The 27,235-nt window shown below is 41.6% G+C and overlaps 1 protein-coding gene across 6 annotated transcripts in view; it reads left to right on the forward strand.

Annotated features, from left to right (window-relative positions):
* The first annotated feature begins 3,002 nt into the window (after positions 1-3,002).
* The window catches only part of HECTD4 (HECT domain E3 ubiquitin protein ligase 4), a 118,546-nt gene continuing 94,313 nt past the window's right edge, over positions 3,003-27,235 (forward strand). For all 6 annotated transcript variants that reach the window (XM_083453545.1, XM_083453546.1, XM_083453548.1 and 3 more), the window contains exons 1-4: positions 3,003-3,534; positions 20,458-20,975; positions 26,215-26,304; positions 26,788-26,918. In XM_083453545.1, coding sequence (XP_083309671.1) covers positions 3,343-3,534; positions 20,458-20,975; positions 26,215-26,304; positions 26,788-26,918 — 931 coding nt within the window. In that variant the 5' untranslated portion in view covers positions 3,003-3,342. The remainder of the gene's footprint in view (positions 3,535-20,457; positions 20,976-26,214; positions 26,305-26,787; positions 26,919-27,235) is intronic.

Genomic DNA, 27,235 nt, shown 5'->3' on the forward strand with positions numbered 1-27,235 from the left:
AGGAGTTGATAGGATTTACATTAAAAGGTCTATGGTTGTATAATAAATCTTATTGTTGCTGATTTGTATAAAACTTAACAATTTAATGCAATACCTCCCTTCCCCTGAAAGCCGCATCTGCAATAATAGCTGGGGAAATGTGCTTTGAGGCATTTTGGGTAGCCCACAGCCTTCTGTGAGATTAAAATAGAACAGGGGTGGGATCTGCCTGCCAATCGTAGCTGGACAGAGGGTCCAGATTGGCCCACAAGGTCATTTTCCCCAAACCACGGCAACCTGCTCGTCAACTGACATCACTCGTCGTGTCATCTGATGAGAAGGAGGGGGGGCGGGTTAAATCAGGCATTGGTTGTGCACTCCTGTTCCTAGCAGGAAACAGCAGCATGCAGCCATAGCAGTAGTATTTAACCCCCCACTTATCGGCTGATGAATGGGGGTGAAATCTTGCTCAGTTCAGCAGGTTTCTATGCAAATCCCTTTTGTGATTCTTTATCTGTTCTGCCAGACCTATGCAGGCAATTAAGAACACATATTTCTACAACGGTTAACCAATATCTGTTTTTAAGTTTTTCTGTACCGTTTTAACAATGCTTTTATGTATTTTTGTTGTAAACCACTTCAATATTTTTAATGAAAGACAGGCATGTAAATATGTTTATGAATAAATAAATAGTTGGGGAAATGGAGTGAACTGCCTTGTGAATCCCCAGGGACATGCCATTATTTCTCGGTTTAGCTGCAACTTTGCTGGCTGGGGCTGATGGGAGTTCTGAGCCCAAAACATCTGGAGGGCACCAGATTGGCAAAGGCTGGTTTAACCCAATGGGCATCAGGGACAAAGGAAGGAATGCTGAGTAATTAACTTACACATTTTCAAAGGTTAGGCTCTGCCAAAATGCATCTCACCTTTCCAACCTGAGCACTAATTTGCACATTCTCATTAATAAAATGCCAATAACTATTATATTTCCCTTTTGCACCCCACTTTTCATCACTCAGGTACTGCTTGTATTGCATTTATCTCAAATAACTTCACTCAAGTTTCTCTCATAATATATATTGTGTATAAAAATACGTTGTAATATGACGCCGGCTATTTTTTATTTTCCTGTATATTTCTGGCTTCAGACAATTGCTTTGGAAAGACTGCATTCCCTCTGCCTCTGGGAGAGAGTCTTGCAGAGCAATAATCCTTTTATCAGATGGCACTTTGGAGATTTGTAAAGCAATTTAAGCGAAGCAGGATGAGAAAACCATCTAAGGCACCTGATTCTATCGCAGGATCAGTTCCGCTGTGTATTGGAAAGAGTCCCGACATTTCTTACATACGTACTAACAGCAGCCCTCTCAATTGCAATAGCATGAGATGAAGGGTTCTGGAAATTGCCAGTGCTGTAATAATAATAATAATAATAATAATAAATAATTTATTATTTGTACCCAGCCACTCTGGGCGGCTTCCAACAAAGATTAAAAATACATTAAAATGTCACACATTAAATACTTCCCTGAACAGGGCTGCTTGTTCAGCAAGAAGATAGTGAAGTGTGAGAGGAAGACCTAGAAACCAAAGGCATAGGAGGAAAGGATGGCTTTGAAGTGCAAGGAGGAATCTAGCTAATTTAGGACCACCCTCCTTGCTCTGGAACATGGAAGGCTTCAAACCTAACCAGACTTATCTGGGAATAAGCCTGTATGAAAACCAGTCATCCTGTGTAAGGCAGGCTTAGTCATTTGGCATTGTTTGAAACATCTAGAACGTTTTGTTTCGTGATGCTGAGCTAGAAATAAGAAAGGAATCGAGCATAGAACATGATAGGGAAACCAACACAAATGGGAAAATAAATTATCAGAATCGATTCTAAACCAGGAACGATGACATCAACTTAGAGCAAAATCCTGCCTTTTCCGGGTGTTTTATTATGACTCCCATGGGCTGACTAAGCATTTCCAAAACCAGACAAGAGATAAATAATAAAAGTTTATGATAATACTAATAGTGATAACAATTTTATTATTTATACCCCACCCACCTGGCTGGGTTTCTAGGGTTTACAGCATGTATAAAACATATGAGGCTAAAACCTGCAACCTTGGCATTATCAGCACCACGCTCTAACCAACCCGCCACCCAGGCTGACAATTTTTAAAGTTGGCATGTAAAATGGGAACAAGATTTATTGGTTTGTGTTTTGTTTTTTTGCTTTTGTTTTTATTATGTATCTAGTGTTTCTATCTTGTGTTTTGCACTGAGATCTACGGGTGAAGGGCGGTATAGAAATTTAACGAACAATACAAATACTAAATGAAAACTTAAAAGTATGCCCATTTACACAAACAGGGGTGATCGGAACTTTAAAATACATATTTACAACCCGTTTGGCTGGGGAAAGCCGTTTTGTGGGTTATGAGACTCACTATGAACCCTGGAAGCATATAATAGTATTGTAAAATAAAAAATAATGTCGGTGGTGACAGCTAAGTGACAAAAGGACAAAAGTTTTTTTATTTGCGCTGAGGGGCATGTACCCCGTGAGGTGACAGAGACATATTTGGAAGCTCCTTGAGGGCAGGGACCCTGTGCTCTTTGCTTATGAAGCTCTGCCACACGCCATGTACACACGGAATAGGTCGGAATAGGACAACGGTTCGGTCGAGAGACAAAGAACTCTCCCCCTTGGGCCAAGCCGAATTTTTTTAATTTTCTGAGGGAAATTAAAAAAGAAAAGAAGCGAAGCCGCCGCAGGGAGACCAGGCAGGAGGCGCCTGAGGGGAGAGAGGTGGGCGGAGCCAACCGGCTCGAAAGGGGGCGGGCTCCTTATTCCCTGGCGGCCAGTGAGCGGGCCCGGTCGTCGACGTCGCCGGCGCCGCCGCCGCTCTCCCCCCCTCCCTTTCGGAGCGCGCGCACCTGTCAGTCACTCCCGCCCGCTCGCTCGCCGCGGCCTCCCGCTCCCCTCGCTCTCTTTCTATCACGGTTCGACGCGCGCGGTGCATGCTGGTCCCTCCGCCTCAGCAGCCCTCCGCCTCCAACATGGCGTCGCGCTGTCACCTGTGTGTGTGAGGGAGAGGAGAGGGGAGAGGGGAGAGAGGCGCCGCCTGACTGACTGGGCCCCCCCCCTCGACCCTCATCACCCACCCCACCCCCCAAAAAAATCCCTTCGCCCCCCGCTTTTCCCTTTCTCCTCCTCTCCCTCTTTCTCCTTGGCTCGGCTCCTCCCCGCCATGGCGGGGGGCTGAAGGGATCCGCCTCCCTCCCTCAGCAACAGCATCCCTTCCCCTCCCCTACGCTGAGGCAGGTGCTGTCAACGCCGCCGCCTCGGCTTCACCCGCCGCCGCCTCCTGATGGGGTCCCCGGCAGGCGCGTCGGGTTCGGCGGCTGCTGCGGCAGCGGCCGCCGCGGCAGACTCTGCGCAGTGGCTGTCGGTGAAGGAGGAGACCATCTTCCTCCACGACGGGCTGATCCGGGTCACGGACCTGGCCGAGCTGCCCAGCGAGATCATCGGCGTGGCCGAGCCGGGAGACACGGAGCTGGAGGTGAGGAGGAGGGTAACGGGATGCGGAGGGCGCAGGGGGAGGGAGACGGGGACTGGACCTGGCTGGCCTTCCTCCTCCTCCTCCTCCTCTTCAACAATAAGGTGGGGCAGGAGGGGGGAATCTGTTCTTCACCAGCGCCACGACTGTAAACACACACTTTCTCTCTCTCTCTCTCTCTCTCCCCCCCCCCCCCCAGTTTAGGCTTATAAATGGAGCGTGTATAGGGCGAGGAATCAGGTCAGCATCCTCATCCCTGCAATTTAGCGATGGATTGTGTGGGTGGGGTGGAATTTGGCCTCCTCCTGCTGCTTCTTCTTCATCATCATCTTCAGGGCCTGCTCACCTCCGCAGAGTGGGCTTTTAACAATAAGATGTGTCTGGCCTTCATCATCTATTCTACATCATTATATTCATCCCTTCCCTGTGAAGTAGCGTTAAGATTAAGGGAGCATCTTGTCATAATCATAATTGGGCTTTAACAATAAGATGGGTGGGTGGGTGGATCTGGCATTCATCAGCATTGGTTGTCATCACCATCACCATCACCAACATCTGACCTCCTTAAAGGGGCTTTAACAATAACATTGGGGAGGGGATGTCAAGGTGAATGGGGTGGTAGTGAGGGGAGAAATGCCGAAGGGTCATAATTAGGCAGAGGATAAAGAGGAATCTATTCCCCCTTGTCTTTTTTTCCCTCCTCTCAGTGATGATGATGGTGGTGGTGATGTTTTTAATCAACAATTTATTAAGATCTTTCAGAGTTAGGGGATGATTTTGACATCTTTTACAACCCCAAAGGATAGGGATGGCGGAAGAGTAAAAGATGAGATGCTCATATGTGTATGCAGTACCCTAAATCAAGGGGTTAGAAAAGACAGGGTATCAATTCGGGGGGGGGGGTGTCTCCAGAATTTGTGGTGTTGGGAAGAAATGTTTACATTTAGGAGAAGTGTCGGAATTGGGTTTCCCCCCAAATCAAGGCTTTGGAATAAGGTAGGATGTGAAAACTCTGGTATGGAGGATAAAAAATGGTGAGTTACTGAAATGGAGAGATTTGAAAGAATGAAAGAGGACAGAAGAAATATGTGACAGTGGGCATTAAGTTGGAAGGAATATGGGGAAGGGGATCACAAAGAGCAATAATTGAAGGTGGGGTGTTAGTAAAAGATAGGGTAAGATTGAAGAGAAGGCCAAAAGGGGAGTTGGGATAAGATGAAGAGTCAAAATGAGAAGGGTATAGGTATGCTGAGGGCACAGGAATGTTGGTTAGTGAGCAGACTGGATAAATTGCCTTTAGGCTTTGGTAAAACGTGAGGAGCAAGAAGAGTGAGGAATGGGTGAAAGGGGCTTAGGAGAAGCAATGTGAAGGTGATGGAGGATATACTGTGAAGTAGTAGGGGATTGTGGTTACTAGATGGAGGATGGCGAGCTGTGAAATCTTGGATGCAAACTCAATAAGGGGTTGTGATGAATGGTTTTGGGTGGGGATGAGAGAGGAGCATCTGACTGTTCCAAAAAAAGCCTTGATGCACTAGGATCATAACTAGGTTAGGGGAGAGATTGATAGATAATTAGGAGAGAATGAAGCAACAAGTCATACACATGCCTGCCAGGTCTGACACCCAAATTTGTTGAAATGATGCTGATGCAAAGGTGATTCAGCACCAGGGAAGGTGCAGGATGTAAGCTGATAAGGCTTTCAGAACCTTGTTTTGAACCAGGAAGGGCAAAACCTCCCTGTCTTCATTGCCCAGAGAGCAGTCTCTTGAAAATTGATTTTATGGTGTTCTTAATTATTATTATTTTGTTATTTACCAATAATTATTTTCACAGTGAAATATCTGGGGTGTTCTTAAGTACTGAGTATCTAGACTAGAGGTTATAATGACTGTTGAAAGGCCGAGGGAAGTAGCTATGATTCTTTTCCACTTCAGCCTCCTCCTCCAGTAAATATGGGCAGTTGAACTGTAGTTAGAGAGCAATTGTGTGTTGTTTGAAATATGTAGTTTGGGGAAATTGCTGTCAGTCATTTCTGCTTGCATCTCTTCCCTGGTCTGCATCTCTTTCTCATGCACCTCCCTCCATCACCCCGCCCTCTCCCCCAGCAGTGTGGCTTGCAGTGACACAGGTTCTTTGTCAGAAGCCGGGTGGCGTGAACCGAAAGGGAATGGTTCAGCAAGCGCTGCATTGAATGCTTATATTTGATCACCTGCAGTTGTTTAGGGGTTCAGCAGAAGGGTATTTCTTATTGCTAAAAAGAATCCTGAGCAGTAACAGATTTAGTAGCGAGCAGCCTGGACAAAATTATTACTGTACTCTGATGATAGCAAGGTTAATTCCTTGTTCATGCCCTTCAGCTTAATGTGGAAAAGAGACTTAATATTTCTAAACATATTTTCTTTTACTGTTGTGCCCACCCCCCATGTTATTAAAGTGAATTCTACTAGCTCTGCAAGGCTACGCTTTTGTTACTGACATCTACTGTTTCTGGGGGAGTTAAGAATGCAATGATTAATTAGTCTTGTGGTCTGGAGTTCATTTTTTTGGTAACAGTACAACTTATTTGCAAAGATAGAGTTGAACCCATTAGTTAAGCAAACATTAATGGTCAAATCGCATGTCTGGTAGTTATCTGGGCTTATCCATGGCATTCCTATCCATAAGTTGATCATGGACTGTGCCATGATTCCAAGGTTTGCTTGATTAAGCCTCCTGCTGTCCAGGCTTGAAAATTTATGTAAAACTTGCTACAGAATCAAAATGGATATGTGAGGCCTTTTGGTAAGATGAAAGAAACTGCAGCTGACAGAAATTTCATTCTTGTACTGTATAGTATGGATTACGAATTCGACATGGGTTTGTTGGAATAACAACATTAGGCATTATTATATTTATCTATCACCCCATGATTAAAGGAAGCCATGGAAGGAAGGAAGAAGTAAATTGGCACCAGATGGAAGAGGTAGCATTGAAGCCCACCAGACAGAGAACAGGAATATTGTGTCTAACCTGAGCCTAAGCCAGATAGTGCTAATTTTGGCACTAAGGTTTGCAAAGCCACTGGAGGCTTGGGATAACTGACAAGGATGGGGGTGGAGCGTCTGATGGTTGTGCCTCTGGTGGGGTTGGGGAGAGTTGACTCTTTTCAGCTCTGTGTTACAGACACTCCATTGACTGACTACACTATGCCATTGGTTCAGCTTATCTAGAACCTGAGACACTCCAGTAGCTTTCCATTGTACACATAGTATAAGCCCTTAAGTGTTTTGCCGTTAAATGTGTTTGCTTAAAATAAGCCCCTCGCAGCACTTTATGGTGTACTGTTGGCCACTTCATCTTGTTTCCTCACCACACATTTCATACATTGTTTCTGTAAATTTTGTTTGAGCTTGCCCCAGTACACCACTGACACACACTTTGGCAAGAACTTGGGAAAGTTGCCTCATTAGAGAGGTCACAGTTAATTAGAGCTCTTTGCAGCCTGTCTCGGTAATTGTGTCATGAAAAGTATTTAAATGGAATAACAAGGAGCTTCAGAAATTCATTCAGGCAAAGAAAGAGTTAGAAGTGATGGTGATGGAGCCAATTCAGGCTTTCACATATTGGGGGGAGGGGGAGAAAAGGGTTTGGGCACATATGGTTGCAAAGATAAAGCTTCCAAACATTGGCAGACTGTAAATTGGTGCTGCAGCATCTCACTGTCCTACTGTGGTGATATGGAGAGCCCTGGTGGTCTCCCATTTGTGTTATTCATATGCTGTGAATTTCAGAAAGAGAGGAGGAGAGTAATGGGACTGTTTTGAGGGCAGGGTGTTGTAAAATGGAATAGAGATTACATGTTACCACAACAAGGAGTATGGAGAAATAACACACTTATAAATAACAGATTCGCAGTGTACTAGTCAGGAATAGAGGTTCTCACTCGTAGTAGCAAGCAGTGTTGGAGTTTCATTTGAAATATGTTAGTTTCAGGGCTTCTTCAGAAGGATTGTAAACAATATATTTAATGTGGTTTTACCCTGCCATCTCAGGGAGGTCAAATGCACAGTAATAGTGTTTGCTCCTGGATCAAAAACATGGAAAATAATAGGAGATGAATATTGTGCTTATATCCTGATTATTGACTGCCGATAGGTGTCTGATTGCCCACTGTAGGGTACAAGATGCTGGACTAGATAGGCCTTTGGTCTGCTAGGCTAATAAAAATTGGTCCTTTTTTATTGTCTCAAGTGTCAGCTATGCTTTGCTATAGGTTCATAATCTAGAAGCGACAAGACCGCTCAGTTGCAGCCTTACTGAAAAGAAAATAGTTCTTGGCCAGTAGATACTTGTTTTTGACCCAACCACATATTACCATATTTTTCCGTCTATAAGATGCCCCCATGTATAAGATGCCCCCCATTTTGGGGGACTCAGATTAAAGAAAATGGGGTGTGGGAGATGGCCCAGAGTATAAGACGCCGCCTAATTTTTGACATTATTTTTTAGGGGAAAAAACCTAGTCTTATACACGGAAAAATACAGTATATTTATGTGAGTCTGTTGGACTTGAAACAATTTTAGTCTATCCCAAACCCCTTAATGTGACTGTGGGGAACCTTTGGCCCTCCAGTTGTGGCTGAACTCCAACTCCTTCAGCCCCAGCAAGCATAGCCAATGGCCAGGGATGATGAGAACTATAGTTCAGCAATATTTGGAGGGCCAGAGGTGCCCCATTCCTACCTAAACATCTCAGAAAATGTGCATAGCATATACTGATAACTCCCACACCAAAGGGAAGAAGGTACAGTGGTGCCCCGCAAGACGAATGCCTCGCAAGACGGAAAACCCGCAAGATGAAAGGGTTTTCCATCTGCAGAGGCGCTTCGCAAGACGAATTTCCCTATGGGCTTGATTCGCAAGACGAAAAATGATGAAAAAAATTGAATTTTTTTGTTTGCTCCAAAACCCTTTATTCTGAATCGCTTCGCAAGACGAAAAAACCGCAAGACGAAAAGACTCCCGGAACGGATTCTTTTCGTCTTGCGAGGCACCACTGTACCTCACACTTTTGTTTGAATGTATGCTTAGACATTTCTTAAGAGGAGTACTTGTTCTCTGGACAGCTGTTAGGGAAGATCAGATTGACAGATACCAAGTCCACAACCTTTTCAGTGATGGATCCAGAACTGTAGAATAGCTTTCCTGGGAAACTCCTTTAAGTGGGCTTTGAAGCAAGACTTATGTTTTTGTATTAACAAAATACTGTAAATAATATTGTTTTACTTTTTTGTAAGGCACTTTAGAAAGACTTCTCTCTTTTAAAGGTAGGATTTAAATGATCATAATAAATAAATACCTACTGCTTTTGGGCACCCCGTCATTCGTGGACCTGTCCCCTGTCATGTGTGTTCCTGAAAATTATGCAGTGATAGTAATTTTTCAGCAATGTACGTAGAAGTATGTAGCCAAACTTGATAACTATGCCCTGGTATATTCTTCATTCAATAAATATTATGAACTTAGGTATATCAAAGATACATACAAAGTACTCTCAGGTCCCCTTCTGATAGTTTACATTCTGTGGTTAGAGCAAATAAATTGAACAACAGCAGAGCTTGGCAGTTTGTTCTAATCAAGGTGTTACTTGAGTTGTCAGGTGGGCCAAACCCCTCTCTGACATGCTATCTGGGGGATATTGTTTGTCCTGCTGGGGACTTGTTAATAGACATTTCCTGACTGACTACAATGTTCCTTGTGAGGAACAGGTTTAGACAGGCTTGGTGGGCCCAGTGGTAATCACAGCCCATCTGTTGAGGAGCAGGCCTCTGTCATCATCTTGTACTATACAGTGGTACTTCAGTTTACGAACTTAATCCGTTCCAGAAGTCTGTTCTTAAACCGACACAGTTCTTAAACTGAGGCACACTTTCCCTAATGAGGCCTCCCGCCATCAGGGCCCTTCCAGCGTTCGGCTTCTGTTCTTACACCGAGGTAAAGTTTGCAAACTGGGACACGACTTCTGGTTTTGCAGAGTTCGTAAACCGAATAGTTTGTAAACAGGGCTGTTCTTAAACCGAGGTACAACTGTTTTGCATCTTCGCTCTCACCCTTTTGTGCTTCTGCACACATACTGGATAGTTTATCAGTTCTGTGCAAAACTCTGGTGGAGTTCCAGTGTACACATGATGTCCCCATGCAAGTAAGGAAGAGCTACCCTGTTTATTTTGTAGAACTGTTGTCATGCACACAGAGCTGCTTCCCATATGGACAAGGGAGCCTTTGTTCACATGGACACATTTCCCATGCGATCAAGAAGCCTCTGGATTTGAGGATTTTAAATGCAAGGGAAAAGCTAAGTGACAGAGGCTACCACTCTGTACTTGGTGATGCTAAGCATCATTGAAGGGTAAAAAACTAATTCAGAGGAGCCAAATGAGTACCCTGCAAGTGTGTAAGATGGCCATTTCTAAAAACTGACCTAAACTTTGTTCTATTTCATTTAATCAAAGTCAGTGGTGCATATTTACCTGGAGCTGCTGTAAGCCCTAGGAATCTTTCATGTGCCTTAGAAATTACTTTTGCTACTAACTGGTGTGGCAACATTCTCCAGAAGTTCTCACCGGTGATTCACCTTGTCAGTAATGGAAGGCTGTACAGAGAGGAAATTATAATTTCTTAACTGGCCTCATTTGTATCTCTCTCTTTGGGTGGCAGCATGTCAACCCACCAATTATTTCATTAGGATTTAACTGATAGGTGTCTAATGACTAAGCAACCTGTGCAGACGGAAATATGCAGGAATGCTCTTGGGCAAACAAGGGAGTGATAGTTCAACTGGAAATAAAGTTGAAGATGCAAATGACTTTTTCATTGTGAAAGTATAAAGATCGATTTCTTAGCAAATATATTATAATCTCTGACTTGAGGGAGTGGGTCAGATACTTTGAGAAATGTTTAAAGTAGCCATTTTAATTTTATGGTGTTTGTGTCTGTCATTCCAGAGGGAAAAGTTAATAGCCCTTTTGGTGCATGTAAGCTCTTGGCCACGTCCAGCTCAGCTCTTTGGATCCTAGCCTTTGTTTTTCTCCAAAGAATTTCATCCCATGTATTCATGTCATTGTCCTTTTTAGCATGTGCTCCATTCAACTGCCAGCTTGTGCAGTGTAGGTTAACTGAAATGTATGAGCATAGACGAACCTTCTTGTTCAGTGCTGGGCTTGGGATGTTGCCAGAGCTCCACAGAGATTATTCTGGCACCTGGGAAGCATCCATGATGGATTAATTCTCAGGCAAAGGCTTCCAATTGCAAACTTCCAGCTGAATGTTAAAAGGTGGCACCATTCAAATTAGTAAAACAAAACAATTGTTGAGAAGGCCAGTTCTGCTTCTTTGAACAGTGGTTCTCTAGGATTAATACATTTCCTATTTGGGAGTGTTTCAGCACATAAAATGAATGAAATATGAAGAAATGGGAAGGGGGGGTGTACCCTGTACTAGACAAGAAACTGTCAACTTGCAAGCTCCAGAGATCTTTTGAGCTGCCAATTGATGAATCCTGGTGAGCATTACCATTATGGAGGAGTTGTGAGTCTTGCTTCCTAAGCACTGTGCTAAAAATACGCCTCTTCGTAAGTTGCTGTTTCTTTCCAGGTTGGGATGAGAGAAGCTTTAAGTTATTCTGCTTGTATTTTATTTTTTTAATACCTTGGCTTAGCATATGCTTATAATCAATTGCTGCCAAAGTGACTTCACATTGGGTTTCAGTATTTGTGACTTGCTGCCTTGCACTTTGTAAGTGGCACTTCTGAAAATGCTGGTTAATACAGAAGCAAAAACCAGAATCTGCATCTACATTTAAGACCAACCGGTCTACTGGTGTTCCAGGGGCAACACACTTCCATGCTTTGGGCTTACTGAAAAGGACACAGGGTTGTAACAAGAGGAAAGACAATAAATAGGAAATGCAAGCTTTGCGCTAGGCTTTTCTGCTAGGGAGCCTTGCGTGTTGTAGAAGTGTTCTAGGCTGCACAGTCTGTTCAAGCATAGTGCTGTCCGATCCTCTTGTCCCTTGCTGCAGTGCCATGTGAGTATTAGGGCTGTACTTATTGCAGGCAAATTTTAATAGTATTGTGAGTTTTCCAGGAAAGCTGTATACCATCTTAATATTGCATAGTGTTGATATGCTAGCCTACCTTGAGTGGTTAAAAATGTGGGCTAAAATCCTTTGAAAATAAAATACTAAATTACTGATAATCACAGAACCCCAGGGTCCCCCAAAGAAGTTGCTGCTCTAGACCCTGAGACAATTTGGTGGTGTGTGTGTGTGTGTGTGTGTGTGAGAGAGAGAGAGAGAGAGAGAGAGAGAGAGAGAGAGACGCTTTCTCTCAGCTTTGCAGATCTCTGGAATATGTTAAAATTATATCTTAAAATGTCCTAAGCTGCATTGGAATCACACGGTCAAAAAGTTGGAGCCATTGGGCATTGTAGTGTCTCGGCAATTTTGTCACGATACAGAGCACAATTTAATATCTTTCAGCACAAAAGTCTCAGTTTCATGCGTGTTTGATGTTTAAGTGACACAGTCCCTAATTATCCATCCCCCTTTTCTTTTGTGTCATGTCTTTAAATTGTAAGTTTGAGAGTAGGGACTGTCATTTTTTTATTGATCTGTAAGTTGCTCTCGGAGCCTTTTTGGCTGAAGAAAATGCTATCAATCAATCAATCAAGGCTGCAGATTGTTTCCATAGTTTTTAGACAGATAGCGCTCTAGTCCCCCTATTTCACAGTTAATGAACTGAAGAAGTGAAACAAGTGCCTTTCAGTTCGTCCAGGACAGGGATGGAAATTAAAACTGTCTATCCATTGAGCTGAACATCTAGAGAATCAAAGTGCATAAATCAAATGTGAAATGGGTGTTGAAATGTGTAGACCACTGAAAACATTGACTGTCCATCTATATTCAGCAGTGGTTCTTAAATTTCACTGGATCCAGGATGAGAAGGACCATTTGACATGCCTGAATGAGACCTGCCACCTCTGACATTAATAGAAGTATATTTAATAGCTTTAGAATTTGTGCAGACCCCTTTTGCTGAATTTGGCTAACAGCCCATGGGATGCGTAATCTTTGGAAAATATTATGACACCAGTAGTAGTAGCAGCAGAGTCAGTTGCAAACCATTAGTACAAAGCCTCTTTCAGGAAAAAAGGTATCCCATGCAGGAAGAAAATCCTTGGTGATACTTTCACCATTGAGAGCTGGAAACTGTTACAATTTTGTTATTGAATTTCTTGATCATTTTTTTCTGTGGTGTCTGCAACACGTACATAGTTTCCTCATTTTGTTGCTGTCAAAAATGCAAAGTCTGCACTCATGGTATCAGTAAAGAAAAAGAACCATTCCCCCTCCATTCTCACAAAATTCCTTGATGGCTTTTCAGCTCTCCCTTTTCTTTTATGGCAAAGTGGGTCATTGAAACTTTTCTTCCCTTTTTAGCCTAAAGCATTTTTATAAGCTGCACACAATATAAGCCACTAATTGGGCCATGTTGCTGCCACCAGGGAATCTATTTGCTATGGCCCAGTGTTAGCAGAGTGGTAGCACCTGTTACTTTGTTAATTTCAGTGTGTGCAAAACTGTGGCTTATTTAGAGCATCATTCAAACCTGAACTGAAAGATGTTTAACCATAACTTTAATTAAAATATGGAATGAAAATGAACCTTAATAATTTTGCTACCACATTTTCCCAGTGGACTATTCTTCGTTTTCAGAAGCGGGCATGAAACCATTTAGTATTGTGCTTACCTGGTGCAGAACCTGGAAGGTTGCATACCCAATAAAATCTGGCAGAACAGATTTGTATTCAAAGAGTGCCTTCTGGGCTACACTTTTTTGCAGGTTATCTATCATTCAGCATCTTGCCTATGTTCCAGATACCTTTCTTTCCTGTGACACTGAAAAGTCATCAGGTTTGGGCAGGCTTGGAAAATCGTTTGATTTAAGCCATTAGCTCTCTATAAAGCCTCTCTTTTACCACTGTAGGCAGTATCATTTAATTATTTAATATGCTGCCCTGCCTCTCCTGTGCTTGAAGCCCCTCAACAAAATGAAATAAAATGAAGTCCTAATTGGACAGTTTCAGCAGCAGCAACTATCATCTCCTTGCTGGCTTCGAAAGTTGTTTGTAGATGTTCCTAGGTGTTCGTAGATGGATCTTAGGAACATAAGAAGCTGCTTAATAATAATAATATTATTATTTCCCCAGCCACTATGGGTAGCTCCCAACAGAATATTAAAAACACAATAAAACATCAAACATTAAAAACTTCCCTAAACATACTGTGACAGACCATTGGTCCATTTTGCTCTACACTGACTGACAGCAGCTCTTCAGGGTATTAGACTGGGGTTCTAGCTCGAGATGCCAGGGATTGAAAGTGGACCTTCTGTGTGCAAAGCATACTCTATTACTGAGCTACAGCCCTTCTCCTAAGTATTGCAATCCCTTCTTGAAAGTGTGTGCTATGGTGCTCCCGCCTCTGGAAATGTAAGTGTTTGGGAGAGACCTAAAGGCACTGAGTTTACCAATGAACCTTTACAAAGTGACCAATGACTGAATCCGACCAGTGCAGGACTGGCCAATTTGCAGAAGTGACTAAAATGTAACTTGGAGTGGCAGCATATTTAGAAACAGCAAGAGGAAGACTTGAGATCCCTTATAGAAGCTATTGGGGCACAATCTTTAGGTCGTGTTTAGAGGTTGCAAGGAATCTTGGCAAGATTATTGAAGGTGTGGTAGCATCTTAGGCCAGGTTCTGGATGAAACCTATTGGACCCATTTCAAGCAGGTCTAATTTTGAGACTGAGACACCTTTGGTCACCTTGGCAGGTAAACGTGTCAGGAAGTAGATAGGGGCAGAATGTCTGCCAATTTTGCTTCTCGACTGGAGGGAATGGGCTTAGGTGGGAAAGTATCTGATGGTTTTGGTCCTTGCTTGGAGGCCAGTTTCAGAAGATGATGTGGGATTCACCTTGGCCATTGGAGCATAATATCGCACAAGATTGATTCTTTTCCCAAGTTTGAGGGGAAGAAAAGAAGCTGGAGTGTATATATATATATTGGTTTAGCTGGCCAGTTGAAGCCATCTATCATCCCCTAACAACCCATACACCTCTTTGTCTGGATTAAGCTATACTGTAGTTTACCTCTGGTGGGGAATGTGGCATGCTCCTTCTGGGGTAATTTGTCTACCTTTGGTCCCCACCCTGTTCTCAGCTCCTATAAGCTGTCAGCATGCAACAGCAGCCACATCCTGAGAAAAGGTACGAACAGTGGATACAAATAACAGAAGGAATCAAGAGAAAAGACTCAGAGAGGAATCCAGAAATGCCACAAGCTGGCTTTCTGTACCATCCATTTTCTAAATTACTTGTTGGAGTAGCAGTATTCACAGTCATCCTGTAAAATCTCTAGCCAGGTACCAGATTATATTGCAATCTATTTAGGTGGCACAGAGATGTAAGTGGAATGTAATTGCACACAGCTGGAAGAGTTAGGCCTATTTCTCACCTTTTGGGATGTAAAATGGGAATCCCTTCTTGTTTGCTTTAACATGACCTTGTAAACAATATAGGCTCCTGTGTGCTTAAGATTACCTGTCTTCTTACTGGACTACTTCTGAAACTTGCAGCTATGAGTTTATTGTGAAATCAGTGTTTCTCATGCATGCAAGTTTTTCACAGCCTCCATATGACTTCGTTGTCATCAAAATGCTAGGCCATACTTTTTCCATTTAATGTGGATTTCCCCTTACTGTGGAATATCCAATAAATAACTCATTATGCATCTGCAGCCACTGCTGGTGTGGAAGCTCTTTTTTTCACATGTGACACTTTAGTGAGTGACCTTTATTACCACACCTTTGTGTCCATTTGCTCCTCAGCTGAGTACAACCTAGTCATTTTCTTTCTGGGTGATCCCAGCAGGTGATCCCATGTTCATTGTTGTCAGCTCATCAGCACCAGCAGCTTGTTTGGTTATTCTTCACACTCATGGACTTTAGTTGGTATGGAGCCTCAGACACTCCAGTAATCATTAATTGAAATGCCGCTGCTTCAAGTATTTTCTGGTCCTTTTATATATATATATGGAAGCCGTGGAAAAGGGGATGTTGAGGTGCTTTGCCCTCCTGCCAGTCCCCCCAAAAGCACAACCATTGTGGTGTAGTGGTTTGAGTGTTGGACTAGGGCCTGGGAGACCAGGGTTCAAATCCACACATTGCCATGTGAAGCTCCCTTGAGAGACCTTGAGGCAGTTGCTGTCTCTCAGCCTAACCAACTTCACAGGGCTGTTGTGAGCATAAAATGGTGGTGGAGGAGCTCTTTGGATGAAATGTGAGATACAAATTTAGTAATAAATACAAAGTAAACCATCCATTTCCCCTGTTATGCAACATGCTTACAACATTTGTTCTTTCACTTGGATATTTATTGTAGGTCTTTTTAAAATTTGCACTCACAACACCGGAACAGAGATACCTAAATAACTGCCCAGAATGGAAAAGCTAGTGGAGTGCAAGAAAGTAGAGTGATTGAGGGGAGGGACACAAAACACAACTTGGGGTCCTTCCCCCCTTCATTTGATTTCAAAGTCACAGGTCTGAGAGGGTTTTTTGTTGTCCCGCTGCTTTCCCTGGGAAAACCAACTGCTGAATCGGAACTGGGGAAAGTGGCAGGACAAAAAGAAACCCTCGTGGACCCATGACTTGAAATCATGGGATACATTCTGTCAAGCTCCTTCCAGTGGCGTGGATGGCAAGTAGCAGAATTGCAATGAATATGATGACTAGGAAAAGGGGGAGTGTGTAAACACTTGTATGACTAGTGTGCACACAGAAAAATCAGATCTGAACAACTCATTAGCAAGAGAACTCCTCTGTGTGGACACGACCAGTCTTCTGATTGTGAATTGGAAAGAGGATCCATAGTGCAAATTCAACAGCACATAGTTACTTGGGCTATGTTTGGGCAACTCTGAAGAGGTGCGATTTTCTTGAAACACCAGCTTTTGCTTAGCAATGTATGAGATTCAGAGAGCTATTTCAGTCATGCCTAAGTCTTGTGCAGATCAGCTAGGCTCTTTGAACAGCAGGTCCCTATTCCTTTGGCTCTTCCTTCAGTTTCAGAAGTGGTTTAGCATATGGTGGGCTGTTGTTCAAGAAATAGAAGTCCAAAGCCCTTTTGGACTTAATCAGTTGCACAATTCTTAATCTACCATCCTATCTTTTACTTGGCCAACAAATTAAACGGGCCTTGTTATTCTGCCATGGTATTGCCTCCACTAGAGTTTGCTTTTGTCTCATTCATTTGTCTCTATGCACGCAGAAAATTCCTAGGCTCCTTCCTCTCTTTGAATTTTATTGTCCTTGGGATAGTTTTGGCTAAGGGTCTTCTGTCACTCTCTGTTCCAAGAGTTCTGTCTTGAGAAGATGACACTTTATCATTCAGCTGAGTATCTGGAGTATCTCCAGGCCCTTTGGTGTGTACAGAGTTCAGTATCTTGATCTACCGATTATACTGTTTTTTTCCTCCCCTGACCCTGTACTCCTGTGCAATTACTATTTTGATTTCTCCTCTCTGCTACTTAATTGCCATCCTCACCTTCATCAGCTTTCAGTTCTGACCACTGCTTTCATCTCCATTGCCATAACAATCTGGCAGGCTTGGGTGGAAAAAGTGAAGATTGACGCCTGCCAGAATTTGCATTCCTACACTTTTTCTGTACATCATAGTCGGGCTGTGACTTTTAATGGAATGGAGTTCTTTCAGGAATTGCAAGATTCTTAGATTTGAAAATGGGGTATAGGGCCACCTTGGGGAGAGCGAAGTGGGAAGTATTACTGTTTACCTCCAATAAAACTGGCTAGTTCTAGAACTGACAAGGTGCCACTGCAAATTAGTAACGCTTAGTACCGTAATGGATTTTTAAAAGCAATTGTGAATTTTGGGCACTGCTAAATCAATACTTGCAGCAGTTGCTAAAGAGTGTACACCAGCTGATTTCATTTGGTTAATTATCCTTGAAATCCTTTCTGGATAATCCAATTTGTTGTTTGTTGAGTTTGTCCTTGAAAATTATTTAGAAATAACACAAAATGCCATTTAAATTGTTCTGGGGGAAAACCTTGGTATTGCATGTCATGTAATCTCACCTACAAAACCAAAAGAGCAGCTCTTAATGACCAGAACATTGTAAATTCAGAAGAGATAAGATAGCCCTTTAGATATTTGAAGATGACTGTCGCATGAAAGATGGAGCAAGCTTGTTTTCTCCTGCTCTGAAAGATAGGACCTGAACCAATGGCTCCAAGTTACAAGAAAGGAGATTCCAACTAAACATCAGGAAGATCTTTCTGCTGGTAAGAGCTGTTCATTAGCAGAACTGACTTCCTTGGAATGTGGTGGACTTTCATTCCCTGGAGGTATTTAAGCAGAGGTTGGATGGCCATCTGTCATGAATGTTTTCATTGAGATTCCTTCATTGCAGAGGGTTGGACTAGATGACCCTTGAGGATCCTTCAAACTCTGCAATTCTGTGATTCTATTATTATGTTTGTGAGTATGGATCAGGAACATTAAAGAGGACAGGAGGGGAAATCAGCAGAAGGGTTCCCCCCACCCACCCCACTGCCACAGCTCTGGTTTTAACTGCTTAGCTATTAAGGCTCAGTGATGAAACTGGTGAGGTCAGGAAGTGAGTTAAGCTTAGGTGCTTTTCCCAGGGTGGGAATAAGTGGTAGAGCAGACGTATAAGCAGTGGCCAATCAGTAGCGGGAAATTAGTGTGGTTTATGCAAAAGTTATTTGTTTTCTTAAAAAAAATTTAATTTCTACAGAAGAACAAGAAAAAGGTACAGAAAGTGTCAATTTACACAAATAGTGGGGAACTAGCTTGTGGGTCTAATTAGGCTGCAAGATTTTGAGGGTTGGTCTGCCAAGTGGTTTCAGATAAACCACGCTTACCTAAAAGGAAAATAGGAATCAATTGAAATGGTTTACTCATTATGTGAACACTTGCGTAACATATGATTTCCTGAAAACGCATTGTGTTCGGCTAACGAGACCTGCATGTACTATTTTGATACCTCAGAACATTGTGAGTGATCTTATCCTCTGTATTCAATAAATGGCTACCAATTTACCTTAAATCATTTTATTGTCTCCCCCCCTCTCCTTTAAAATTATTATTATTATTATTATTATTATTATTAATAATAATAATAATACCATGCCCATCTGACTGAGTTGCCCCAGCCACTCTGGGTGGCTTCCAACATAATAAAAACACAAACGTCAGTTCTATAAAGGGGTTTAAATGATACATATTTATACTATGTAACAACACATTTATACTATGTAAATTGCACATTGTTCTGTTGGTCACAATCTGTTTAATATAAAAAACATTTCAAGTAATTTTCTTAATGCTAAGAAATTCAAATATGGGGGTAAAGATAAAACACAGATTTTTCCTTTCATTTGTTTGGGTTGGCAGAGTACGTGTTTTTGTGACCAACATAATTTGCTAAACCAGTATGTGTTGCATTGTATTAAGCTTATCTGATTTTATTTTTTACTTAAAATTTCTTCTCCGTATAGCAAATGAGAAAGCAAAATTGTCACTAAATTAAGTCTCATTAACCTATTGTCTGTTTTCTTGATGAGGTGTTTAGCTGAAGATTAGAAAAAAAGTAGAGAAATTCTGCGTCATCTTTCATGTAATGCTTCTGGTTGTTTTACTCAACTGTAGAATGCCACTTTGAAAAACTGTTGCCGGTTAATGAAACTTTGGAAAACTAAAATGATATACGTAGAATATATTTATTATAGATGGAAAATGTAGTTTGACATACCCCACCATGTCATTATCTTGTAACCCTTTGTGTTTGGACATAAAAATATGTGTTTTTTTCTATAGAGTTTCTTATGTCTCCTATAGAATATTTTCCCCCTATATTTTACACTTAATCATGAATCCTTTTACTTGTTTAGTTTCTGTTCCATATTTTATGAGTATTTTATGTATTTTTTGATAATATATATTTATTTTAGTGCTTAATTTCTCAACATCTGTTAATTCACTTAATTTACTCTGTATTTGAGCCGGAGGAAAGACTTAAAATACAGTTTTGATACTTAGCAAAGCTAGTCTTTGCTCAGAGGTGTAAGCATTTGCATTATTGTGCTGTTCCAACAAGACAGTTAGCTATGGCTTAATTTCTAAGAAACAGAAACAAGCTAATTAAAGAGGAAAGAACTGCCCACTTTGATTCTCTGTTATAATCTTCCATATCATTTTTCTTTGAAGTGGTGTTGCTTGTTCTCAGGAGGAGGGAGGTATGTCATAGCATCTTGTATCTGATGGGAAGCTAGCTGAAGAGTGAGACATAATGTACAGCTTCAGATCTCATAGCTTTATTTGTAGTACACAAGGAGAGAAAGTTCTGTCCATGAGTTTTCTCCCAGTGCTAATTAACATGTAGGATGCAAAATTCATGGAGATTGTAGCTAGGGAGAAAAGACTAAAAACTTCCCTTCCTGTGTACTGTGATCTGGGTTGCAATCCCCCTTATCCAACATGCTCAAATTTATTTGATGTCAATTTAATTTAGTAAGCATCTTAAAAATATTTATTAAATGTGATTACAAATCGTGTTGCAGTTGCTACCTCCTAAAGTGCACAATTTGTTCAGTTAGTCCTGAATTTAGATGACCTGATTCATCTGAATCATATGGTTTTATTTTATTAGAACTTTCTGCCTTTGCGTCATATTTATTTACACGTTAGGTACTGAAAACAAGTGCCTTGACTTGTGCAAAAGTTCTTCTAAAGGCATCCTGCCACATTAATTCACCAGCATGCACTTATTTTCCCTGCCTAGATCTTAACATTTGAAACCAAGAATCCAACGGAGCTGTCAGAGCGCCTGCGTTCTGTCTGTGGAAATCAGAGCAACGCCTATGCCCGCCTGCTAGAATACCGCTTGAATGCTCTGCGTGGACTCTGGAATGCCCAGCGCCAGCTTGCCTTGGAGGAACAGCATGAACGGGAAAACTCTGGGGATGAGGAAGCCCTTGCCTTGCTCAAGCGGCAAGGCCTGTTACAGCAACCCGAACAAGCACCTTTCACTTCGCGGATGGGGCTGCTCTTGGTCTTCCCTCTCATTGAGTCCCAGAGCAGAACAGACCCTTCCCTTTGTAACATAACTGCTGAGGTGCTCTTGACTTGCCTTCGTGACTGTCAGCCCTTGAGCTTGACTAAGGAGCCGGTGGACTGTCTCAATGGCATTGAGTCCTTGCTCTGCTCATGGCTGGAGGAGACGTCCACTTCAGGCCAACAGATTCCACAGAAGCAAAAAGAAAACGCTGCTGCTGCCCTTGTTGCCTTGGCTTGTGCAAGGTAGGAGAGGTGTAGGGTGGGAAATCTGGGCGTGCAGATCTTTTCATTGCTCACCTTTTGTATGCCCATGTTAAACTGTGGCAGAAATATTAAGATGTGCCCGGGATTCAGGACTGTGCTCACAGATGGGAATTTGGCCTTGTTGTCCAATTGCCTCCTTTTCCACCTAGCCACAACTTTTAATTTCCAGCAGCAGAGGGAAGAATGTGTACTGGCATGGATTGAGGCATAGGTGGCAGTGGTGGGACGTTGTTTGCTTCCAGGATTGGTCTAACACAGCCTTCCCATATCATAAAAACAGGGGTTCCCCACTAGCTAAGTACTGCGGACCCCCTGCTTTTCAAAAGCCAAGCCATGGACCCCCTACTTTTGAACATTTTGATATCTCTGTGGTAGTTTTTGTTATGTGAATGGTGCTATGCAGTTTAGGGGTACTTTCATTTTCCTACTCATATTGAAATACTGCCCCTCAATGAGGCCAAACTTAGATTCACAAAATGTTTAGGGGTCTGCATCCCCCCAGAAAAAAGCACTGGTGCTATGGTCCTACTGGGTGGGTTACACGAACCCTCAGTTGGGAACCACTAATTTAAAGGAACCTGTACAGCGGGGTTTCAGTTGTTTTGTGGGTCAAGGAATCCATTTGTGAATATTAAAGTACACTAAGGTCCCGCTTTCCAAACACAATGCATTCCCAGGAAATCATTTGTTAGGTGAGCATTCACATAATGAACCAATGATTTCCTATGGGAACTTTTGTAATCTGTGATATATCTCTCTCCCATCTTGCCATGGTTTCTCCTAAAATGGCTGTAGCCAATCACCTAAAGAGAGACAAAAGAAAAAAGACTTGGGCATGTGAATATTTTGTTGTAGAAGAGCTCTCTATAAGTAAAGGCATAAAAATTACAAGTAAAATGTAGCTTCCCACATTAGTATACACTGTGCAATAGCAATTAGCAAGTTTTTAAATTTTTTGAAGACCAGATCAGTAGAACAATGTTTTCTTAAATGTTTTATAATTAATATAGGCATGTTCTTTGCTCCCGCTCTTCTTTCTTTTATTCATTTGTATAATCCTTTTTGGTTATGCTTTTGAGCATCAGCAGGTTCTTTGGATGCAAATGCTAGTCTGACTTACAGATAATGTGTCAGAAAGCTCAGGTATATGGGTGGACAGTTCTGAGAAATGGCACTTACTAATAATCTATTGATTCCAAAAAATTCTGGTATTGGATATTCCTTAGCTGCCTTAGTGCCAGGGAAGTAGCCGTTAGACCTTGGACTGGGATCAGTATTGACCTTGTTGCCTCCTGGGATTCCTTTATGTAGCATCACTGGATCTTGTGAAACTGATGGTTTGAACATTGGCTCAGAGAACGTGAGATTTCCAACTATGCATTCATGGGATTAATGTCATGTAATAAATCTGTGGTCTCATTTTTAATCATTTTTCAGAAGTAGACTAGCAAAGTAGGTTTTGGTTTTTGTTGTGCGTCCAGCTCATTTATGACTTAGCAGAAAACAAAACCATAAAGCTATATTTAGAGAACATGATGCCATCATTTTCCATCCGTGAACCATAAAGATCTCAATAGATACATAATTTGTATTATACTCAAAATGTTTAAATAAAAGCAAGCTTGCAGAAAGGGTTACAGTGAGTTGTGCTGGCTTTTATTTGAGTTGCAAAAATTATTAGATAGAAATGGTTGAGAATCCCAGCACTTTTAATGGGCAAACTGAGAACAGCTGTCAAATTAAATTTCTCCCCCATGTTTGTCTCACTGCATTGCCAGTATTTATTCATGGACTCTTCCCGGAATTTTCACTGTCATCTGAATAAAGCATGACAGAATTATTTGATATACCTGGATGTATGCAGCTTCTTTACACATTTTAAAAAGTAATTTTTGAGTATAATACAAACAATGCAATGCAGGTAAACCTCAAGACCATGGGTAGGCAAACTAAGGCCCAGGGGCTGGATCCAGCCCAATCACTTTCTAAATCTGGCCCGCGGACGGTATGGGAATCAGCGTGTTTTTACATGAGTAGAATGTGTGCTTTTATCTAAAATGCATCTCTGGGTTGTGTGTGGGACTTAGGAATTGGTTCATCCCCCCCCCCAAAAAAAAATATAGTCCAGCCCCCACACAAGGTCTGAGGGACAGTAGACTGGCCCCCTGCTGAAAAAGTTTGCTAATCCCTGCTCAAGACAATTACATAAAGAAAACAAGAAGAGAGATACAGGAGGGGGGGGGGCACAGGTCAGTTTCACAGTTGACAGATAACCTAAAGTAGAATTGGGGTAAAAGGAGAGGAGGGAGATCAGGAGAAGGATAACACAAGAGTTCAAGTTCAATGAGTTTTTCAGTGGCTCATCTGAGAAGATGGTGGACTCTGTCCTCCTACAGAATCACTGATGAGGGAGACCAAGGGGAACCAAGCTGTAGCAAAAGCATCAGGTTTTACACAATTCATAGCAAGCCATATGGCATGAGTCAGTTTCTCAGGTAAAGCTATGAAACGAAGGGCCTATACATGCCCTCCAGGATAAAGTCTGAGGACATTTTCCAACTTCCTTCAATAGTCATCCAGGCTGCTACAAGGAGAAACATCAGCAGATCTTTGGGGAGCTATTTAGGGCCAGTAAAAATAACGGAGCAAGTACAGGAGACTTAGGAACAGTTTGCTTATTATTATATTATATTATATTATATTATATTATATTATATTATAATTATTATATTGTTATAGTATAAGCTGGAATTAAATATATTATCCCAGAAATGCTCAATGTAGAGAAAAGCTGCCACATATACAGTGCCTCAGTCCTCACATCCACTCTAACACTTAGGCGACTGTGCCATACCAACAATGAATTAGCTTAAGAGAAGCTTTTTTAATTCCTGCAGAAATTGTTTTAAAAGGGACATGAGTCCACATGGCTGACTAAGAGTCCTACATTCTACGTATCTTTACTAGAGCTCCTAAACAGTTGTACAGTTTGTGCTGTGTACATCTTATTAAGGTCTCCTGCTTTGAAGGTAACTTCCATATAATTTGCAAAAGCTCTCCCCGCAAGTTTGTATTGTGCCAGTCTTTCTCAACGGACTTCTAAAACCCAACCAAATACTGGTACTTTGCATGATATTTAGCTTCCAGGGCTTTGCTGCTCTTCTGTTGTTAATTCATTCTTATCTATTTTAATATGAATTTTCACAGAGGCTGCATACATCTTCTTTCTGGTGCAGGTTTGACCTCTCACAAATTTTGTCAAATTGTTGAATAACTTCCTCTTTTCCCCATTTCCCCCCCACTTTTAAGTTTAGTAGAGTTGAACCAAATTTTTTGGCCTATTCTTTCTGCCACTTAGATTTTCTTTGAGGCTTATTTTTCATTCTGATGTGATCTTTTAAAGAGTTCTGAATATCACTGCCTGTAGCTCATCTATTGTGGTTGTCTGTGGGAATGTAACCTGCATTGTGTGATTCCTCATTAGTATTATTTGCATGACAGCACAAAACATTGTGTCATTTGAATACTGATAAGGAATGCACAATTATCAGTCTAGAGATGTATGCTGGATATTTCTCCCAGTTATCTACCAGAATGGTTTCACAGACCAGTTTAAAGTGTTGTAGTGTCTTCAGCATTATTACCTGTTTTGAAGGGTTATGTCATCAACTGTCACAATAAAAAGAAAGAAAAAAGAAAGAAAGATACTATGGATAAGATATTTAGGTGAAATGTTTGTTTTAAAATTAATGTTATTATAGTTAATTTAATGTTCACAGATGGATTCCTCAGCTACAGAAATGACTCCATATGTGTTCTCATATGGAAAGGGTTACATGCAATAAACATTACCAAAATGCTCTTATCTGGCTGCCATATTGGAGACGGTGCATTTCCCAATATGATTCTACATCTGATACTTTTTGTAAAAAGGATAGCTGTACTTTTGCAGAAGTGGACTCTCTTTACACAACGTTGGCTAATTATTGCCTACAGAAATGTTTGGGGGCAGTGTTAATTTCTGTGTACTTTTATGCTTCCTATCTTAATTATGTTTACAGTATGTGGTAGATCTTAACTGTATTGTAACTGCATTTGTATGATACAGAAACCATACAAATATTGTTGTAGTCTAAGCGACTGATACTGCCCTTCTGCTCCCCCCCCCCCCAATTTCCTTACTTGAATGCAACTCAAAACATAAGGCAAGCCAACTCCTTCTAATTCAGTTTTCTACAGTTTCATACCCTTGAATTGATTTTGCTCTGAGTTTGCTCTGGAAGAAAACTCCTTTGAGTAGGGCTGCACCTGCCTTCCATACTGAAATTCTGTGCTGTGGACATTCCTTTGAATTTCTGACTTCTGACTGCTCTCAGCCTTACAGGTGCTGCCCTGTAAGGTAGCCAGTGTTGATTCCTTCCCCTATGTCTTGTCTACCAGTGTTTTGCCTTCACTACTGGTTGTTCTTTTATGATGAGTAGGAACAAAAGGAATATTGGCTCTGTAGTATCCTTGTGTCTGTACATATGCTAATCTGCCGGTCAAGTTCACATCAACTCTTGTGTTGTTGCACACAAGAGTTTGCACAGTTCATACCATGCTGCTTTGCATTAGTTGCACACCCAATTTTTATCAGTGGTGGAATAGCTGCTGTAGGCCAATTTGCTGATGTGATCACCGTACTGGTGGCTGCATGGGGTATAGAACTGTTGTTTTGATGGATCCTTCCATACCAACCATGATATTACTTTAACAGTTCCACTCACACCCTACCTTGTTGGTTCAAGCAGTGATTTTGCATGGTAAAGAGGCAACCTAGGAGAAGAAAACTGAAGAGGATAGAGGCGTTAGCCTATTGTTAAGTGTGTCCATTGTTATCATCCTTCCATCCCAAATTATAATAGAATCTCAAAGCCAGGTGAAAACCTCCAGGCTCTTCTGTGAAACCGGTAAGATATCCTGAAGCTTTAGATAATGAAGGTTTATGTAAAAAGGATCTCTGGTATATACTATGGCTATCTACCCCATGTCATTGGTGTTCCATGAAATTTGGTAAATGTCGAAACACACTCAGAGGAGGTGTGTTCTAAGTTGTATTTCAGGAAGACATCTTGAGGCTTTGAACCAGTAAGAGTTTGCTTGACTTTTTAAGAGCATCTGTTGGTATCCTGCAGTTTCCAAGAGTGACTGCTGCTTTGTATTTTAACTCTTTCCTCAGGGGATCATTGAAAACGTTTGTTCACACAGTACACCTTTTACAGAAGCAAACAGAGTTGGGATCCCTGCCTGTAGCTGATGTGTTACACAGGTAGGAAGAAGGCTTCTGGGGGGCGATCACATTGCTATAGATCAAAGACTAATCTTAAAAACATACTCATGCATCAATGTTGGGATTTTTTTTTAACTTAGAGTGAGTAATTAGAAAAGTCCATTCCCCACCCTTACCCAGAGCTATTTACAAACCGGAACTACACTAATAGTCCTTACTGTTCATACATATGCCATCCACCATTTAAGTACCGTATTTTTCCATGTATAAGACTAGGTTTTTTCCTAAAAAATAATGTAAAAAATTAGGGTATGTCTTATACATGGGGCTATCTCCCCCCCCCCCCATTTTCTTAAATCTGAGTCCCCCAAAATAAGATGCCTTATACATGGGGGCGTCTTATAGATGGAAAAATACAGTATATTTTAATGTGCACTGTATGTCTGTCTTTAGCTAAATATTTCCATTTCATAGAAGCATTTCCCCCATTTCTAAACTTTACTTTGTATTCATTCTCTAAAGGTTGTTGCTTTTGGAAGGGGGGCCTGGATCACCCTCTTGTTTGCTTGGGGGCAAACACATGGTGTCCTGGGGGTTTGAAGATATGTTGCCAGCACCTGATGCCAACCCGGGCTCAGGCTCAGAAAATAAAGGTGAGATTTGTGAATTTAAAGAACAAGAACACTTCTGCATTTGGATTGCCTTGCCTTTTAAATAACCACAGTCCGAAGTTGTAAGGGTAGATAGAAATCTTGTCCAGGTGACAGCTGGTGCTGCGCAGACAGTCAGAAGGTATTTATTTATTTGATTGATTGATTGCGTTTGCACCCTGTTGTTCAGCCAAAAAGGCTCCCAGTGTAGCTTACGTGGAAAGCCCTTGTGCACCAGGGGAGTCCACTGCAGTAGACACACATGTTAACATGTTGTTTGTACAAAGGTATGATTTTACTGCTAGATATGGTAAAGTTGT

This window comes from Podarcis tiliguerta (assembly GCF_965153285.1).
Source record: "Podarcis tiliguerta genome assembly, chromosome: 8".
NCBI lineage: Eukaryota > Metazoa > Chordata > Lepidosauria > Squamata > Lacertidae > Podarcis > Podarcis tiliguerta.